At 38.6% G+C, this 21,092-nt stretch overlaps 1 protein-coding gene across 2 annotated transcripts; it reads left to right on the forward strand.

Annotated features, from left to right (window-relative positions):
- Positions 1-10,026: 10,026 nt before the first annotated feature.
- Positions 10,027-12,826, forward strand: LOC103719879 (cytokinin riboside 5'-monophosphate phosphoribohydrolase LOG1-like). Of its 2 annotated transcripts, none has more exons than XM_039117332.1 (7): positions 10,027-10,383; positions 10,504-10,823; positions 10,925-10,955; positions 11,177-11,276; positions 11,634-11,704; positions 11,976-12,119; positions 12,593-12,826. In XM_039117332.1, exons 2-7 carry the CDS (start codon positions 10,708-10,710, stop codon positions 12,683-12,685), a joined length of 555 nt encoding a protein of 184 aa, XP_038973260.1. In that variant the 5' UTR covers positions 10,027-10,383; positions 10,504-10,707; the 3' UTR covers positions 12,686-12,826. The 2 variants fall into 2 exon arrangements, with proteins under 2 accessions (XP_038973260.1, XP_008807568.2); XM_008809346.4 differs by having other exon boundaries at positions 10,089-10,383; positions 10,726-10,823.
- The last annotated feature ends 8,266 nt before the right edge of the window (positions 12,827-21,092 follow it).

Here is a 21,092-nt window from a genome sequence, read left to right on the forward strand (position 1 = left end):
TTTCGGAGAAGCTAAAGATATTTGTTAATTTTATTTTCTAATACTGACTGAAAAGAATGACAAGGTATTACTCTTTTGTAACATCCATATGATGATAGAGAGAGGAAAAAAAAATCAATCCACTCAACTGGAATCTCTACAAAAAAAAAAAATCGAAGAAATAGAAAAAAATGGCAAAAATAAAGTTTAGGCCTCCTTTTTCTTTCATTAAAAAAAATGACAAAAATAGTGTGCAACAAGGTCAAGATAAAGGTATGGCTGTTGCATATGATTGGCTTCTGTCTTAAAGGCAACCTTCACTAAGATGGTTTCATTTTATTAGATAATTTGACTTGTGACTAGAGTCTAGGGCCATCAAGCATCCATACCAATTAATCGACATGTCAGTGATCAGGGAGTCGAGCTTGCTCTGCAGAGACATGAACTATTCATCCAATGATTCCAAGTCTGAGTTGATGAATGAAGACCATTCCAGCTAGACAATAGGTCACTATGTCTTCTACCTCTAGTTATCATAGACTTAGGAGTTCCTAAATAGGGGCAATTGAAGTTAATATAGTAGCATAAATGGTGTCAGCTGGATCAAGTCCCATCAAGAAGTAGTTATGTGCATCTCACCAAGAAAGAATTTGGTAACTTCTCTTCAACAAGAATATTATAAAATCTTGGGAAGTTGTATATATTATTTACACAGAAAAAAAAAGTATTTATGTACCTAAAAAGACTTTCCAGATCAATGTAAAAACCTTGTTCCCTTTTTTTTAACCAAGTCCAAGGTTCATATGATATACATGTAGATATACACAGTATATACGATGCCTACATAACTAAGTATTGGACGTAGTGAGGCACCAAAAAGAATGAGATAGATCACCTTTGCAGTTTTATTCCTGAAACAAGCATGGCCTCATGGCTTTGCTCTAAAAAGAACTCAACTCTGCAGACTCTTAAATGAGTGTAGTTCCTATTAAACCACACATGTCTATAAAGAGGCGAACAGTACTACTGACTGGGTTGCCTCCTTCGTAGCTCACCACTCTGGAGGTTTTATTTGGGAGAACCACACATCTGTGTATGATCATTTGTGTCATCTCTTTTTTTTTCTGATTTTGTTGGCTGGACCCACATCCGTCGTATGTGAGCCGCTGTTATGTGTGAAGTTATCAAATTTAAACGGATAAAAATTATGAAAAGAACTATAAGCATTCTTCTTTTCTGGGAGAACATTGCCACTTCTCATTTCATTGAGGGAACGAAGTGGGAGCAGTACAAGCGAAGAAGAAGAGAGGAAGTAGAAAAGAGAGATTGGAATTCATGAAACTCGTGACAGGCAAGAAGTCTATCTGATTGCTAGTGTCTCCATCCCTCACAATAAATTTAACGAGAAATATTCGCGTCGCGTGGTGCGATCTTGTCCATTGATGGGAATGTGTCCCCATTTGTTGGTCGACATATATGCCCCAATGTCCCACTTTTAATACACTACCAACTCCTTCGAGAAGGATAGCAAGAACAAAGGCAAAAGGAAGAGGAAATGAGCTGGTGGTCTATTTCACCAACTTCTATATCCTCTGTATGAAACTTGCATCCCATTGCAAAAACTTGAAGCCAAAGCAATGACATTTTTATCTGAAGAACTAAAAGCATGTTTCACCAGAGGTGCGAATAGACAAGAATAACATTGCACCAAGAACATGTCACCCCCTTTTGCTCGAAGATACCGAGGACATTCAACTTTAAGTTATTAAATTTAAGTGGCAGTTCTGTTTCGTACTTATGACCTCGAAGTTACAATAAAGCAATTTTACCGTTGCAACAAAATTTATCTTCTAAATTAATAAATTTAAACAGATAAAGATCATGAAAAATGTCCTACTAGTCTCGTACCTATGAGCACATAATGATTCGGATTAGTTGAGATGCGAACACCAATAATCAAATCTAAAATGCATGCAACCGCTAGGGCACTATCCTTCTATTATTGCGGCAAGTGTAACCTATGTTGAAGACCATATCCGTTGTAATGTCCATTTCCTCCTCAATGAAAAATATAAATTTCTTCAAATCACTTCACTTTGTTTGAAAATAATGTATGCATATTTTTTTTTTTTTGCAAGAAGAAAGCATTTACGTAATACATGGACTTTGGTATGAGACTGGTTGAGTAACTAAACTTTGGGGACTCCGCGGTGTAATTTGCTGTTTTTTTGGTAAAAATGACATTTCATATATCTCTAATGTGAGTATATCCAGCCATATCAGAAGAAAGTAAAGAGTACACAGTAGAAGGTATCTCACATACAGATGTCCATATAATTTTTCCGGAGTGCCGGGCAACAAATAAGGCAACCCAGTCTGCTGCGCTGTTCGCCTTCCGAAATACGTGTAAAGCCTGAAAGTCACTCAGCTTCCGAGTCAACCTATGAGTGTTACGGATAAGAGAATGACCATCACTATATCTATCCACTCTCTGAAAGTAATTTGCTATTTGGTGTCCTGGATGACGAACTAATCCACTGGAGAAGGTTGGTGGGGGTTCATACAAGCTGTCGCCCATTGTAATGGGGGGTAAAGGTGTTTCCGGGTGGGGACGCCGGACTACCTTCTGGGTTCAGTTGTTTGACTCTTGGGCATGAACAGGTTACACGAAGACACACCAATAATTCCGAGTACCTTTGATGGGATCTTATCCCCAAAAGGCACACCACCCCTTTAGATTCCTTGAGAAGGTAGGCCCGTTACACGTGTCGATAGGGACAGAGAATATTCCGAAATCAAATATCTCCAATTTCCAATTAGACATTCGTATAATCCAAAAATTTGTCCTATAAAATCTATTAGGATAATAACTTGGCAACTAAACGGGCAAGATATAGAGCTACAAATTCAACAAGAGCCTTCAATTCTTCTACCTACGAGGTTTCTCACTCCCTGCATTCCATTTGCACTTCTGAATGCCGATATTTCGTATTTATCACTATGGCATCAAAAGAAATAATCCAAAGGCAACTGAAGAGTTTATAATGCATGAAGATTTGAAGCACAACCAGAAGTTCGATTTGGTCAAGAACCTTTAATAGATAAGCCTTGTAGCTATGGCACTTGGAATGTGGTAGTAGTGATGATGGTGGTGGTGATGCAACAGAGGTTATAGCAGCAACAACGATATAGCAGAGGTGGATAGGATGGTGGTGATTGTGAGAATTCGTACGGATTTGTGTTTAGTCTCACATCGATTATTCGCTGGATAGATCTTGGATACTTATGCAGGATCAAGAAATACAAATAATACATTCTGACTAATTTTTTTTGAATGAGGTCTTGAATTGTTACAGCGATGGTTGAGATGACAGTAGCGTCAGCCACAATGATTGTGATGGTGGAAATGATGATGATGGTGGTGGTGGTGGTAGAAAAGATAATGGTAGTAGTTGTTGCAAGGATAGTAATTGTAGAGAGAATGATGATGATACTGATATGGTTACCATGATGATGATGTTGGTAATAATGAAAGATATAATTTTTTTATAAAACTAATAATTTATTACTTTTATTTTTTTTCTAAAAATAAAAAAATTTCAAAAATAAAATAAAATAAAAATAAAAAAATTTGTTTTTATATATTTTATATTTTTTAAGTTAAAAAAAAAAGTAATGCTAAACATATCCTTATATACTCAAAGATTTGAGGTTGGTATCTTTCGCTCGCGCACTCACGGGATTCGATGTCATGTCCCAAATTCTAAAAGTGATTCTAGTCATGTCTCACTAATCCTCTCCCTCCACGAGGACTCACAAATGTCTGGTGAAATAGGCTATGTCTGAGGCTACAACTGAAGTAATAGAAGATTAATTAAAAAAACAAAGAAAGAAGAGACATCTAGAGTCCTCATTGATGTGAAAGGTTAAAAGCCTCTAATCTTGATAGTGGACTTAAAAGGCAGCTAATGATATCATAAAGGGCATGCATTGCTGCATCTTAGGGCACAGAACAAAGATTCCTGGGTCCTCCATTAGAAACAATTAAAATACTTAAGAATGGACTCACTGCATCCTTGACGAACAAAGGAATAAGAAAGAATTGCAGTCAGTGCATACTAGAGCCACATAGATGGGTAACTTTCTCACCCTGTAATTGGTGGACCTTTCTTCTGGTTCTTTTTTTTTGCTAAAATTCTTCTTCTTCTGGTTCCTTTGATCTCTTGTTTGAAGGAAAAGATTCAGGTGTGGGCCTTCACCCATAATTTTTTTGTAAAGAATATTTACCTCAGTAAACTGGGGCATGAAAGTCTGAAGTTTTGAAGTGGACCAACCTAATTATTAAATGATTCAAATTGGGTCCAATGATGGAAACAGGTTGTTGGGATTCAGCCACATCCAAATCTAACCTAAATCGATCTAAAATCATTTAGCATCGACATTGGTTTGGTTAATTTCATTACGGCTCATGTTGCTTGAGGTTTGTTTGGTCAACCCATGTTGAAACCTACCAAGTCTACACTTAATCGATCGTATTAGGTGCATCAGTTTAGACTCTATTCCCTACCCATGAACCAGACTTGGGCACGCTTCAAATTAACATCGATCCCCTTGCAATCTTCACATGTTCATGCTATCTGCCTTAAGGTATGGAAAATTTTATATCTAAAGAGTGCACATAATTTTATTGGAGAAGTGTGACTCCTACCTGGCCACACATGTTTACCGGAAGACAAACAGTGCTACTGACTTAGTTGCCTCTTTTGCTGTTGATCACTCAGAGGGTTTCACTTGAGTGGACTATGAGTCTGTGCCGGAGCTTTTTTGTAGCCTTTTGATTTCTAATCTTATTGATCACATTCATACCCATCAGATGTGAGCCGCCGTTGTACTTAAAAAAAAAAGTGCACATAATTTTGCACTTAATCGGACAGATGACAAGGTAATAGGTTTGATGCGTGACTTTAAAATACGTGCACTATAATAGATGTCTTGAATTAATTATGTTTGTGAGGTATAAAGTTTCATCAATGAGTCCAAAATTGATCATTAAACAGTGCTATTTTACATTATACCAAAAAATCAAAAAAAAAGCACAGCTATATTGTGGTAGCACAAGTTGAGAGCAATTTGACACAAGAAAAAAGTGGGGAAATGAATGGCGGGCAGAGAAATGCCTGCAGAAGGAACATGATGGCATGTGTCCTCTTTGAGCCTTTTATTTTCTGATCTTATTGTCCATATTTATACCTGTCGGATGTAAGCTGTCATTGTACCAAAAAAAAAAAAAAAAAAGAGGAAGAGTGCACATAATTTTGCACTTAATTTGACGTATGACAAGGTGACTGGGTTGATGCATGACTTTAAACTACGTGCACTATAATAGATGTGTCGAATTAATCATGCTTGTGAGGTATAAAGTTTCATCAATGAGTCCAAAAATGATCATTAAACGGTGCTATTAAAAACATTCTAACAAAAAAAAAAAAAGCACTGCTATTTTGTGGCAGCACGAGTTGAGAGCAGTTTGACACAAGAAAAAAGTGGGGGAATGAATGGCGGGCAGAGAAATGTCTGCAGAAGGAACATGATGGCATGTGTCCTCTCTGAGGCTTTTCCTACCAAAGCAAGTAAAAAAAGCATCCACTTATCTTTCCTTCGGCTTTACCAAAAGCAGGAATGCAGGACTGTTACAGCGGTCCGAAGGGACAACTTATTTGATGTGCCCGGTTGCTCCCCCACAGCCAAGGCTGCGATCCGTACCAACCCGGGCCTTTGCCTTTGGGTGCGGGCCCACTTGCGACCCCCCCAACGCAGTGACCCGAAGAGGAGAAATATATTTAGAACTCGCGAGGCGAGAAAAGGCCATGCAGAAACGTGACATTTTTGTCCGGATTTCAAAGCATCCTCCAGCTTTGTATGGGGGTGGGAAAGGTCGAAAGTATCGGAAAAGGAATCGCCCGCTCGGGTTGAACGTTGTTGTCGTCGCAAACGCTTGTCCGCCGAAAGTTTTGCAGCTACTCGGGAATATTTGCATTGATTTTGGACAGAGCATTACCAAAAGCAAACCCGGTGAACGGAGAAAAAACAAAGCTGTCTATTGTTGAAAATGTAGAAGATTTAATTCAAAAATTATTATTTTTTAAAAATTAAATCTTATTTTTTAAATTTTAGTCGATTCAAATATTTTAAAATATCTTTTCAACTTCTTTTGAAGAATTATGACTTTTCAGAAGAAAATGTCAATTTCCAAAAAAATATAGTATTTTCAAAATGTCATCTGGATAGGGTAATGAATAGGCTTCTCTGGATATATCCGACCGCGACGTACTTTTCTTTGCTCTAAGATTGTTTCTGAAATCGAAACTCTACTTTCACAGCATGCTCTCTTCTTTTTCATATTTTTTTTCTATTTTTTCTTTCTTTTCTAAGCCTCCCAGTAATTATGCTTGTTAGAGGAGGATCGGGCTAAGTTGGGTCGTTATATCTTAAGAACGAGATCACTGCACACTTGCAATTAGAAGGCAAATCATGTTCTTAGGGCACTGTACCTCACATGCCATGTTCTAAGCAAAATCATTTAAATTTTCTGCTTTTTTTTTTAATTTTAGTAGTTTGTTTCTTTTATAATATTATTCTAATATCTTAAAAACAACAACATAGCAATTTCTAGGTATATTCTTTCAACAGCCTAAGAACGTGATCTTGACAAAACTAAAGGTTGCACTGGTTGCTTAGAATTAAATTTAAAAAAAGTTTTTATCTTTATCATAGAGAGGTTGTTTTCTCTACAAAACTCAGTATTTTAAAAATTCGTATTGCTTTGAAAATAGCACAAGCAGAATTTTCTGCATCTTTAAAAATGGTACAGAATTTTTTTTGTAGATTTAAATTCTTTGTAAAATTTTTCTGCAGCTTTAAAGTCTGTACAAAAAAAAAATCTGCTGATTTAAAAATCTGTGCAAATAGTTATTAAAATTTTAAAATTTGTGCAGAATTTTTTTACAGCTTTAAATTTTATGCAAACTGTTTTCTGCAAGCTTTAATTTTTTGTGTAGAAATGTTCTGCAATTTTAACATCAGTGCAGAAATTTTCAGCATCATAAATCAGTGCAGATATTTTTCTACATCTTCAAAATCTATGCAGAAATTTTTCTGCATCTTCGAAATTTGTGCAGAAATTATTGTTGCTTAAGGTAATGCATATAATTAGTTGTTTTCAAAATACCTATTGCTACTATTCTAAAAAATATGCAGAAATTACAAAGTTACTTTATTTGTCATAATCTTAGCATAATTATTCAATTTTGTTATTATTATCGCTCTTTATTACATTTGTTTCAAAATCTAGCATTGTATTATCAAAAGTCATTAATTAACTATTCAAAAATATAAGGCTAAACCTCTTGAAACTTATATTTGCAGAACTAATTAAACAACCAAAACTTTATAGATGGCTTCTTTTGATGCCATAGTGCAATTAATTCCAAAAAGTTTAGTGCATCCTTTTTTTCAAAAGGCGGCAAAACTAAGTAAAATATTGGCTTATCACTTTAGATTTAATTTCTGCCGTAAAGTTCCTAGATCCTACACCATCTTCTGGATCTACTTCTCAACTTCATCTACTCCTAGTCCTTAAGATTTTGGATCCTCTAGCCCTCATTCAAAAATTCCTGAAGAAATTAATCCTTAGGGTCCTTTCTAATTCTTTGTATGATGTGTACATTTTCACTAAATAGGCTAAGGAGCCCATTACTTGGTCACAAATAGTGGATTCCCAATATCTGTGATTGAAGTCCCATAAAAGAAGTTCAATATGGTAAGCTGATTGAGTGATCGTGTCATATCAGTGACAAAATAAATTGAAAAGATTCAGTTATACTCTTAATGAATCCAAGATAGAAAATCTGTATGGTATTAGGTTAGAAGTATCCTTAGAGGACTTACTTATGTGAAAATTACTGTATAGGTAGCGACTATGGGTTTGGCCTAACCTTAACATATTCTCATAAAAACTCAAGATACTAAGCGCAAGATCTATTAATAGTGTTGACCGCATTAAGATCTTTTAATAGAAATCTAAATCAAAGGATCCAGTTCAAGAATTAATCTACTATAGTTCTTTTAGATAGATAAATCAATACTAAGTGAGGTTCAAGTCTATAGAATATCTCACCCATTACACACTATAAGTTGTTCAAATATTCTATTTTATAACTTTCAAAAATTTAAATCTTTGTAGAGGGTTGTTGGAGTTTTAATTTGAAATATTTTATTTTTTATAGAAAAAAATAATCTTATCCTCTAAATTTTAGTTTAAGATTTATTTCTGTTAGACGCCTCTTTTTGAAGAGTTACAATTTTTTGAAAGAGAACATTAGGTTCCAAAAAGATATGGTATTCCGAAACATCACATATCTTCGAAACCATCGCGTCTCCTTGGTCATCCGAATAGAGTCCATAAATAGACTCTTTTGGATATATCCAAACATGCCACACTTTTCTTTGCTTTGTGATTGTTTATGAGGCAAAGACTCTGCTTCCATAGTGTGCTCTCTTCTTTTCCATCTTTCTTCTTCCATTTTTTTTTCTTTTCTAGGAATTGAAGGAATCTTTCTGGTTAAGCCTCCCAGTAATCATGCTCATTAGAGGAGAATTGGGCTGAGCCAAATTGTTATACCTTAGGAACGAGATCGCCGCACACGCAAATGTAAGGGGCGAATTATATTTTTAGAGTAGTGTACTTCACAAACCTCGAACCAAGCAAAATCTTTTCAATCTTCTGCTTTTTTTTTCCTTTAGTAGTTTGTTTCTTTTATAATACTATTAATATAATAAAAATAGCAACATAGCAATTTCTAAGTATATTCTTCCAACAAAAAATTCATGCGAGAATAATGGAAAACAATATTATTGAACGAAGAATGTTTATGCTCACGACTTATTTAATTCATGTTGAATGAAAGAATATTGTTTAAAAAAAATGATGAGAGAGAATATTCGGCCGACCAAAGGCTTCGCAAGAGCCATGGTCTCAAGCAGGAATATATAATCACCAAGTTGTTTGCGTTACATATAAGAAAATGAGCATGCTATTGCATATCTATTATGATGACTTTATGATGTCATCGAGCATGATAACTATTGCTTAACGTGATCTTTGATTATGCGCTTTTTTTTATGTGCTAGGAGCTGTTTATGCACTTTGACATTATAACTTTTCTGCAATATTGACGCTGTTTAACATGATCACAATATTAACACTATTATGATGACTTTATGATGTCATTGAGCATGATAACTATTTTGTAACATGATCACTAATTTTGTGTTTTTACATTAATTTCTCTACAATATTAACACTATCTGTACATCAATATCTACGATACTGTCATACCTTTGATATTACTTGAAATCTATTACCTGCCAATAGCATAATGTAAGTTCAACAGTTTTATGTTATAATAAACGCAATGAAATGGATACAAAAAAATGTGTTCTTAATTTACTTTTGATATCAGAAAAAACAAAAGAAAAGGAAACTCCTTAAACTTGCTAATTCAGATAATGCATGGTCTACGTAATTATCCGCCAACACTATCAATTAAGTTATGACTTAATAAGCACACGACCTGTTGGGTAGCCTCATATGTGGCTAATCATTCTAAAAAGATCATGTAGCTAGAAGAGAGGAGATGATCCGGTGCACTTCGAAACTTGTTATTTTTTTGACTTTTTCAAGTATATTTGTATTCGATGTGTATGATATATCCGCTTTAGTTAAAAAAAAAAAAAAAAAAAAAAAGCATATCAATTGAAAATAGAATGTAGCGAACCGGAAGGAAACGGTGAAGCAAAGAGATGGGTTTTGATTGGTCCAGCCGGATGTGTCCGTAGATATTCTCTGTGAGCTTATCAAAAGTCATTGTTGAATGTTCCTGCGGAATCTTTAACCTTCACCGAACAATTCTTGGTACCTCATACACCATATAATAAGCCCACCTTATAACACATTATTATTATTATTATTATTATTTGTTGCCCTTTCGTAAAAGAAGTAGTCGAAACTCCAAATTACACGTTAATTTTTCCAAGCAGTCGATGGGTTTAAAAGGCCCCTCAACTAAGCCTATCTTCCCCTCTCCGGACTTTGGCTCCCTTAAACTTCATGTAAGAGAAGCTGAAGGGAAGGAGGACGTACAGCTTCCTGCGACCTTATAGGATAGGAACGGAGAGGTCCTGGATTCCAGATCTTTGATCTCTCCTTCATTGATTCACTTCATGGAAACCCAGCCACAATCCAGGAGGCCCTCTAGGTTCGGAAGGGTGTGTGTCTTCTGTGGCAGCAGCCGCGGAAAGAAGCTCAGCTATCAGTTTGCTGCCATCCAGCTAGGCCATGAACTGGTTAGTCTTTTATCCTCCTTCTCCTTCTCCTTCTCCTTCTTCTCCTTCTCCTTCTTCTTGTAATTGTACTTTAAAACTGACACCACTTGCGAGATTAATATTGTTAAGCTGCTCTACTAGGAGCCTATAACCCCATGTCCCTCTTTGAAGGAGGATAGAAAGGTGGTCAATTGGCCAAATTAGAGGACTACATCACCAAATGGGAGCTGAGAGGGTCTTTTGGAACAAAGCCCAAGTGGAGGACTGCACCCTTTTTTCTTGGAAGTGGATTTGGTTGTAAAAACTAACACAAGATCGTGCTCTGTTTTCTGCTCTGATTAAAAGATGATGCTCTGTTTACAGGTGGAGAGGAACATAGACTTGGTTTATGGTGGGGGGAGTGTTGGTCTCATGGGCCTCGTCTCCCAAGCAGTCCACGATGGTGGCCGCCATGTCCTGGGGTCTCTCTCTCTCTCTCTCTCTCTCTCTCTTCTTCTCCCTCCCCCACCCTCCTCTAAGAATCAAACAATAGCTAATGGTGTGTATCTTGGGTGTCTTGCAGGGTGATTCCCAAAACTCTCATGCCTAGAGAGGTATGTTACATTTTTTACTTCTTTATTCTTGTATTCTTTGAGTTTATTTACTTATTTTTTGCACGTCCACCGGCATTCTGGTGAAGTTTTTCCCTCTCCAAGTATAGCTTTTATCTGCCATAGCATTCAATTATCAAGTAATTCAAAGAGAAGAAACTACTAAATAATTCAGCACTCCTACACAATTCTCTAGAGCGACTAAATAGATTTGCCTAATCCAGATAACAGGAGAGACTGTAGGAGAAGTGAGAGCAGTCTCAGGCATGCACCAACGGAAGGCCGAGATGGCTCGCCAGGCCGACGCATTCATCGCCCTACCCGGTGAGGAGCCAATGACCGAGCTTGGTCGTACATACCATCAGCAAATTTTGGATCTGCATTAACTTGTTTAGCTTGTATAATTTAGGATGATAGTCTGCTTGATTTAAAGTTTACTTCTGGCAAAGTTCTTTAGATAGCTCAATCTTTCAGACTTATGACAGTATCCAAAACCTATCTTAGAGCTCAAAACTATGTCCATCGGATGATTCCTGCAACCTGGTCGATGTTGAGACCTTTTCCAAGGCTCTAAATATGGTGTTTGAGATTTTTTTTCCAAAAAAAAACTCTAGCAGCTATATCTGTGACTCGTACGCCCATTATTTTAACTTTGACTGCATTTTATTTTGTTTTGATTAGGTGGGTACGGAACCCTGGAAGAACTCCTTGAAGTGATAACCTGGGCTCAGCTAGGAATCCATGGCAAGCCGGTAAAAACCCCTTAGCTGTTTATATTTCTTATCCTTTTCACCACCCAAAGACCATTAATTTAAGCTTTGTCTTTTGAGATAATTTTTTAGTTCTTTGTTTTTTTCTTTGAGGTAACATTGCTTTAAGATTTGAATAGTATTTTGCCCCCAATTTTTCTTAACCAAGCTCTTGCTTTTGTCGCATGGACAATATTAATTCCCCTATAGCTACAAGTATATGATTTTAATACACATATATATATACACATGCGTGGACGTGTGTTTTGGGCAGGTAGGTTTGTTGAACGTTGATGGCTACTACAATTATCTGCTATCATTCATCGACAAAGCTGTAGATGAAGGATTTATTACACCTGCAGCCCGCCATATCATCATCTCTGCCCCAACTGCCCATGAGTTATTGTGCAAGCTTGAGGTATTTGGTTACTCTCTTTACACAAAATTTTTCCCATCCACATTGGTCCTAGCATTAGCTAAAATATCCTTCACCATGTATTCAGATCTGGTTAATGATTTTTTTTTGTTCATTTATCTCTTTCTTCTACAACGTATTCTCCACCACTGCAATATTTTAAATTTATATTTTATTTCCCATATTTTTACTTAATACTTTTGAAATGAAACGTAATGAAGCTTGCCAACTTTTTGATGAAAGAAAAACAATATTGTTTCCTAGTTCATATCTTATTTAACCACTTCTGCGTAGGTAAAACTCCTGCTTTAACTCTTACCTTTCTTTTATGTGAGAAAAATGAGGCGAGTGGATTTTTTAGATCACAATTGAAAATATAGGTTCTTAAACTACTCTTTTGTGGATGCAAGCTTTTGAGACTCATTTTTTATATTAGAAAGTTTATGTCTTTGGTTCAATTGGTGGATAACACGCAGGAATACGTGCCGATGCACGACGGCGTCGCACCCCAGCTCAGTTGGGAGATGGAGCAGTTAGGCCACTCACCGAGGGCAGAGATCTCGCGTTGACCAAACGGCGTACATGTTGACTAATTATGGAGCTTATCTCTTGTAATATATATATATATATATATATAAATATATATCTATGTAAGTTTTTACGGTCTTACTGTAATCTAAATGTCCAGCTGGCAGTTGATCTTTGTTTCACTTTTCTTTTTTATTCTCTTGACTTAAATTCGATGGAAGTGGGTCCCGCCGTGACTTGTCCACTTCGCTTTTCCTTCGTGGGGTTTGACCTTTTGACTGCAACGTTACAAAAACTCACGTGTAGATCCTTACGCGGAACAACAGTACTTTTGTCTCCTCCTCCCCTGTCGGTGAACCTTTTTTTTTTTAGAAAAAAAAAAATCCTTGTATTTTACATTCTTTTTATCTTGTGCTGAGCGCGTCCAAACGCACCTCGAGGTAAGGACCCACCAATCCGGTGACGGGATATCTCTGCCTACGGTGGGCCCACATCGTGGACACGCGGAGAGATGGGGACTTGGGGGTCCAAAGTAGGGGGGAGGTGAAACGTGTCGTTGGCCAGCACCGTGAGATGATGACACGTGGAGGCAGAGGTTGGTGGCTGGAGTGGGTGGCTGTGGTGTGAGATTTGTGGATAAGGGGCGGCGGAATCAAAGGTTTTAAGAAGCTAAACATGGAAGCTTGAGGTTGATGAGGTACCTTAAACAAAGGGCAAAGGAGATGGATGACCTTGGACTTTGTTTCTAATCCAACTAGATTCCACCACCAACCTTGTCAATTATTTATTCCACAGGCTTGATCCTTATATTTACTAAACAGCTTGATTAATTGCTTACTTCAAGTTCCTGACTGCCGGCATATCTACATTATTCCCCAACCAACCATCGACCAAAATGTTCATGCTTCTTTTATTCTTATTTTAGCTTAATGAGATTGGAGCATTTTAATTTATTTGCACACAAGCATCATTCTGTCGTGGAAGATTCTTGATATTATCAGAAGTGACAAGCATTCGGACATAATTATACCAGAATGTCTCCCCTTGCATAAAATTAGTTTAACATGCCACCCTTGTTCGCAACTCGCATATAGTAATTCATCAAATTTTTTTGTATGGTGAAGGAAGAGTACGCAGTCCATTAAAAAGCATGAATATGATAATTGTTTTGAGACTCAAACGTAAACTCAATCGAAATATGATTTTTATGATTTCTTTTTTGCTTCAATTTTCAATTGGGATTTTTTTTTAATATAATTGGTTAGGCTTGGAAAATGGGATTCCCTAAGAAGCATGCTAGGCATGTCTTTTCATGTAAAGATTTTAGCGGACAAAGGAGTATGATGTGCAAAATTGTTACGATGAGTGAGAAAGGGGTTTCAGAGGCGAGGGTGTTGACAAACCCCTCTACGAGACATGCAGTGTTGAGGAGTCGAACGACCACATGCTCTTCCAGTGTACGTGGGCCAGGTCGGCATGGCAGTGGGCAAGAATCCCGCGAAAGGTTTGGTGTGGGAGGCTTCAATTTTTATAGATGATACAGCAGTGGTTGGCCCGCCCTCGGACATGTCAAGAGAGTATCAACGACCTGCACAGCTCATTAGATCTAGCTGGCCAAGAACGCCCGCACCTTTGGTGAGCGCAACGTATCACCGAGGTTTGTAGCGGTGTTCGCGCGAGTACAGGCATTGGAGATCATACCTTCTTCAGCTGGACCTCTGATAGCTCGGGACACCTGGGGTTCTCTATCTGCTCCGGCAGCTTCTCAGATGGTGTTCTTCACCTGGGAACCCCCACCCCCCGAGTTTCCTCAAGGTCAACTTCGACGGATCGGTTCTGGATGGAGGCGCGCGAGGTGGTGCGGGCTTTGTGATACGGACCCGCACTCCAGAGTGGTGGCAGCAGATGACTGTCAGTTGTTCGGCACGTCGGTTTCCGGGGCAGAGCTACGAGCTGCCTGGGCATGTTTTCGATATGCGAGGCAGGTATTGCAGGCTGGCTCGGTTGTCCTAGAGGGCGACTCGGCCACAGTCATCAGTTGGATCTAGGAGGGGCTGAGGGGTGAGGGCACAGACCACCCCTTGGTTCGGGATATAAGGATGATGTGCGGGGTTGGGGTGGCCATCCATGTCAAACATATATTCAGAAAAGCCAATGGGGCGGCCGATTGGATGGCTGCCTTTGCGGCTCATCATTCAGGGTACACCCTTTGAGTGGGGGATGGGGAGCTGCCACTGGCACTTCGTGAGTTAGTGTTTTTTGACTTTATTGCATGAAAATCCGTTTTCAGCACAAAAAAAAAAAAAAAAAAAAAAGAAAAAAGAGGAGGAGAAAGACGGCTTGTCGGAAGCTAATCGACCTTGATTGGAGAGGGTTGCCACTCCTGGCACCTCGACTACTCCAGATTTGAAGCAAAAAAGGGGTGAATGGCTTGCCCCCTCTAAGTGCGGCGAGTAAGAAGAGAGTTCGTGCAGCCGAGTCAACAGTCATTGGCCTAGGCTGTTCAAGGAGTGCGAAGGTATTGATGGGTGACCTCCAAAGCCACGGCCGAACAAAGATTCTCACAAGTGGCGTTTTCCGAGAAGGACATCGACAAGGCATGTGCTCGATGGAAAGCGACATTGGTGGGTAAGTTCCTGAGTGAAGGTTTTCTAGTAGAATTTGTATAGAAAGAGATGAAATCTAGATGGAACGTGGAAGGCCATTTCCAGGTTTCATCACTCTCGGACAAGGCTCTATTGTTTGATCTACCTTCTGAGGAGATCCAGAGTCGAATCTTGGCCAAAGGACCACGGTCCTTGGCTGGGCAGTTGCTGGCCTTTGAAAGTTGGCGACCCAACTTCAACCTTGGCAGGGATGAAATCCGTCAAGCTAGGGTATGGATCCGGCTGCCAGATCTTTCCATGAAACTTTGGGACAAGGACAAGATCTTCAAAATTGTGTCAGTAGCCGGAGTTTCCTTAGATCTTGATGAATGGACTGAGTCTTCCACCAGGAAAGGGAATGCCAGTGTGCTCATCAATGTGGTGAAGAGAGTTTGCCAAGGGGCTCAGATTAGAGTGAAAGATAAGTTCATATGGCAACAATTCATGTACGAAGAACTGCCAGATATTTGCTACTCTTGTGGTCATATAGGGAGAACCTTTAAATCCTAAAGGTTGTGCTAAGAATTAGGAGGCCACACAAGTTTATGGCCCCTAGATCCATGCAGCCAGGGTACCGATATCCTCCTCTTTCGCACAAGAGTCCAGAAGATCGCCTACTCATTGTTAGACTAAATTTTTATAAGATTGATTTTGACGATAACAAATATTATGCAAATATTTATTAAGAAGATTTTCAAAGTGTTGCTAGTATATTGCATATTACCTTGTTTTATATGCATACATCGTTGGCATTGCACTTCATAAAAGATTGTTATAAATATAAATTAGATTAATAATTAATGATGATATTTTACTAGTTATTTATACTTTTTTAAATATTACTTTTTATATAAATGAAAGTGGTATACATTCAAGTGAATGAATTATTCTTAGTAACATGATTGTTACATACACTCCTTGAACATTATCTTAGTTTTTTTGACATATCTCAAGATGTACTAACTAAATTGCTACGAAATTTGATTATCTTATACTAGACTCATATATCTACAAGTTTATATTATGCAAACATTTTAGATCTAACTTCTAGTAGGTAAAATAAGAGCTGCAAAATGGAGTAATTGTAGCAGACAACTTTTCAGAACCAGCTTTGGTATTTTGACTACATCTTCCAAACCACATCGAAAAAAAATCTAAAAAAATTATGGCAAATAGACAACTCACAGATCTACTTTTCATCCTTCTATAGCCTGTGCAGAAAAAAATCATTTGAAGGGAAAAACAGAGGCTCCAATCTGTCATATTAAATCAGAAAGTTGAAACTCAGAATTTTTAAATTTGAAATTCAAATTTTGGAGCCCAATTCAAGGGTATTTTGGTCTTTTCTCAACACCAACAACTATGAACTCTTGAAGCCTATAAATAGGAGTATCTTCATCAATATTTAAAGAAGAATTGAAGAAAAATCAAGAAAGTATTGTGCTTACAAGTAAAAAGCCTTTCTTGTTGAGAAATTGAGTGTAGTATTTATATTTGCTTATTTTTGAAAGATAAGTTGTATTATTTTTATTCTTGTTATTTTGATTAAGTATTGTAAGAGAGTTGTTGAGTTCTTATTAGCTTGAGTGATAGAGAGTGATTGCTTGGGAGAATTGTACTCTAGATAAACAAGAGAGAGTTTGAGGAAGTAGATCAACCAAGGGTTAGCTCCGATATCATCAAGTGTAAAGATTGTTTACACCCCGAAGACTAGCATTTTGTAAAGCTTTGGATAAGCATAGTGGATTACATCTTGGGAAGGAGTCTTGGAGAGTATATATAGGCTCACAAGGAGACCGAACCACTATAAATTGTCGTGTATTACTTTTCTTCCCTTCACTCTTTATTTTTCATATTTCGTTGTATATTTGTGATTATTACTTGCTATACTTATTGCATCTAGTTTATTTTATTAGATTTAAAAATTTGAGGAGATTTGATTTTATTTTTGCAAAATTTTATAAAATTCAATTCACTCCCCCTCTTGGGTTTGCCACTCCGGGCCAACAAGCCCCCTACTGGTGGACAATCCTCAACTACATGGATGCAGTCAACAAAAACCATGAAGCGAAGCCAATCAAAACCAGTGTCCGTGAGACCTGAAACCTATCCACTGGTAGGATCAGGTTTCCAATTTGAAGCACTGATGATAGATACATTGGAAGAGCCACAGGGAACACATATAATGGAAATTGTGGTTGTACCGGAAATACAACACCAACGGTTGGGGTGGGGGGAGTGAAGGAAAAGTGCAAACAGTCTTCGACCAACATTGTGGAGCTCCATCGAGCCTCTGAGGCGGAGTCCCTACCTTAAACAAAGGTACTGGTGCGGGAGGAATCAAGCACTCAAGGGGTCGGCAACAAGCAACAAATGTCCACTGCGCTTGTTCTGAAGCATAGAAGCTCTTGTAAAGAGGTTTGGAGGCCAGTAGGAGGGGGAATGCAAAGCTCTGGCATGATGATTCATGCAACTCCTGCCCCTCAAGCTAGCAAACCAGAGCAAAGAATTGAAGCCAACCGACCTTCTGAACTAGGTAATTCTTTTATACTCATGGTGATTACTTTGAACAATTACAAAACCGACTTGGAGACACATCCACATATGATGGAATGCCCAAGAATTCCAATAGCAGCACTTCAACCAACAGAAGTGTTACAGACGAGGAGGTTAGTTATACTGAACGATCAACTGGTGTAGCGGATGAAGGTTCAGCTGCATCAAACAACCTTTTTCCATAAAGATCTTAACATGGAACTATAAAGCCCCTCTTTGTAAACTAAACCAGCTCCCTCATCCGGCAACATAATCCAGATATTTGCTATTTTTTGGAAACTAGGCTATGTGAAAAAATGGCCTAGCTAAAGTGCAAAGGGTCATGGGGTCAGTTTGGAATACCTATATGATCCCGGCTATAGGTTGATCTGGGGGCATCATTGTGACCTGGCGCAAGAATAGGGGTAATATAAATTTCCTTCATGTAAATCGGCAAGTTGCTTTTGGAGTTGTTTCGCAAAATAAGATGCCAACCTGGATTCTGAGGGCTATCTATGCGAGCACCGATGGCCTTGAGCGCAGAGGCCTTTGGGTGGAAGTGGAGTCAGCCTTGTCCTTAGGGTTCCCTTTAATTCTTATAGACAATTTCAATTGTATAGTAAATGTCGATGATAAGAAAGGAGTAAAGCCCTTTCTAGTGGACTGTGAAATTAGGGAGTTCAGATCCTTTCTTCAGTGCACTGGCTTGATTGATTTGGGATATAATGGCCCGAAGTTTACTTGGTGCAATAATAGGCTAAGCTTGGCCAGATTCTGGGAACGGCTTGACAGGGCTTTCGCTTCATATGACTAGCTGAATCTCTATCTAGAGTCTAGAGTATCCCACCTTACCAGGTTTGCCTCGGACCACTTCCCCATTCTACTTACTGTATCACAAAGCAACATTCAGAAGCCAGTGCCTCTTCAGTTTGAGAAAATGTGGCTGCATTGTGATGGTATACATGATGTTGTGCATCAAGCGTGACAGATGTGAGGGTAATCATTCTCTGGGGATCAAACTATCATTACTTTTACATAATACATGGAAAGCTATTATGAGGTCGAAGCATCAAGTGGGTAATATATTCTAGAGGGGCCAGCAATTATATGACCAAATCTACCACCTTCAAATGTTGGAATCACAATAAGGTAAGCTCACTGAGCTGCAACACATATCGCTTCGGACTTAAGATAGAAACCTCTATATGCAAAAGATGTTGTGGCGGCAGAAGTCCCAAGCAACTGGTTGAAGATCCAACTGAAATCACAAGGTTGCACAATAACCAAGGTGAATTGGTTGAAGATCCAACTGAAATCGGCAACTTACTATTGCAGCATTTTCAACAATGATGGGCTATACGTTGGAGGTGCAAGAAATGGATGTCGTTGTGGTATCACCAGTGATTTCAGAGGATCAAATTAAACAATGATTTGACAAAGAGGTGAGTGTGGAGGAATTGAAGAAGCCATTAAGGGATGGCTACCCAGCATTCTTCTTTCATAAATTCTGGTACTTAGTTGAAAAGGATGTAATTCTTGCCATTCAATATTTTTTGACCATGCTATGATGTCTGAGTCATGGAAACAAACATACATACCTCTTATTCCAAAGAAGAGCAATCCAATAGAGGTTACTGATTATTGACCAATCAGCCTGCGCAATATAGTCTATAAAATTGTGGCAAAGGTCCTAGTGAACAGATTGAAGCCTCTACTACCTACCATGATTTCGGCAGAGCAAGAAGCTTTTATTCAGGGATGAAGTATAACAGGCGATATTCTACTGGCCTGAGAAGTTATGCATACTCTTGATGAGGCACCCCCTACCAGAGGTCTAGTACTGATGAAGCTAGATATGGATTTCACTCCAAATTCATTCTTTGGTTGCATGCATGCATACTGAATTCTCGATATGCACTTCTTGTGAATGGGTTTCCAAGACAATGATTTCGGCCATCTAGAGGATTACGTCAAGGATGTCCACTGTCCCTTACCTATTTATTCTCTGATCTGAAGTTCTATCCAACTTCATTATGAAGTGCAGAGAAACATCCTCAAAGCTTACATACTAGCAAGAGGCGGTCCAATAGTATCGCATATCCTGTCTGCAGATGACTGTTTATTAATTGGTATCCAAAGCCAAGATTCAGGATGTGGGCCGTCTCAAAGCCATTGTGGATGCTTATTGTGCTGTGTGAGTCTAGGCAATCAATGTATCAAAATGCCAAATAATGATAAGCCCAGCTACCCCAAGATCAACCAAAAACCAAATCCGGAGACTTTTGCCCATGACCGAGCAACAAGAAGTTTGGAAATATCTTGGCATCCCTTTGTCTGGAGGACCACTAAGCTCGAGGGCGCCTTCACATCTCTGGAAGAAAAGGTGATGGCGAGAATTGCAAACCAACTTTACTCCAGTCGGTTTTATCATCTTTACCTCTCTATTGTCTATCTTGCATTAATGTACCTACGGGCTTCATCAATAGACTAGAGAGGCAGTATCGAGCTTTTTCTTTGGGGCCATGACTCCACTCTGAAAGGTCTGCATCTCATTGCATGGGAAAGCAAATGCAAGTCGAAAGTTCAGGGTGGGATTGGAATTGCATCTCTTCATAATGGGAGGCGAGCTTGCTTATGTAAGCTTGCGGCACAAATTTCTAATTAATCCCAATACTCTTCGGGCTAAGGTCGCTATGGCTAAGTATCATTTCACTGGTTCTTGGTCATCCTATTCCAAACCTCGGCGCTGAAGAAAATATGTGAGAGTGGAGTCACCATACAGCATCAATTTACGTGGCTCGTTGGGAATGGCCAGTCAATCAATGTCCTAAGGGCTAAGAGAGCCATGGATATCTAACCTTTCTCTCAATCAGTGGCCAACCTTTATCAACATGAATGCCCAACTAGAAGATCTACAAGTCAGTAACTTGATGTCATCATCTGGGGGCTGGAATGTGGGCATGCTTTCAGACCTTTTCTCAACTGAAGTGATGAACAAGATATATATGCTGCATGCCGGTAGCGCTTACAAACTGGTCTGGTCAGTTAACTTGGGGGCCAAGTACTAGAACTACTCATATTCGATGGCGGACCACTGTAGAGGAAAGAGAGAAAAATGAAGAAAAAAGAAAGGAGAAAGAAGAAGAGGTTATAGAGACGCAGGAAGAAAAGGTTATAGAGATGCAAGAAGAAAAGGGGAGGAGGAGGAGGAAGAAGAAGAAGCAGAAAGGAGGCTAGGATTTTTTATTCAATCATTCAATTTTTCAAT

Source organism: Phoenix dactylifera, chromosome 2 (assembly GCF_009389715.1).
Source record: "Phoenix dactylifera cultivar Barhee BC4 chromosome 2, palm_55x_up_171113_PBpolish2nd_filt_p, whole genome shotgun sequence".
NCBI lineage: Eukaryota > Viridiplantae > Streptophyta > Magnoliopsida > Arecales > Arecaceae > Phoenix > Phoenix dactylifera.

What these genes read in the sequence shown, in the direction of transcription:
- LOC103719879 (XM_008809346.4), top strand. Translation starts at nt 10,261, where the DNA reads ATGGAAACCCAGCCACAATCCAGGAGGCCCTCTAGGTTCGGAAGGGTG. An exon ending in GGTGGCCGCCATGTCCTGGG is followed by an intron (nt 10,824 to 10,924) that starts GTCTCTCTCTCT and finishes GGTGTCTTGCAG; the next exon opens with GGTGATTCCCAAAACTCTCA. An exon ending in AGTTATTGTGCAAGCTTGAG is followed by an intron (nt 12,120 to 12,592) that starts GTATTTGGTTAC and finishes GATAACACGCAG; the next exon opens with GAATACGTGCCGATGCACGA.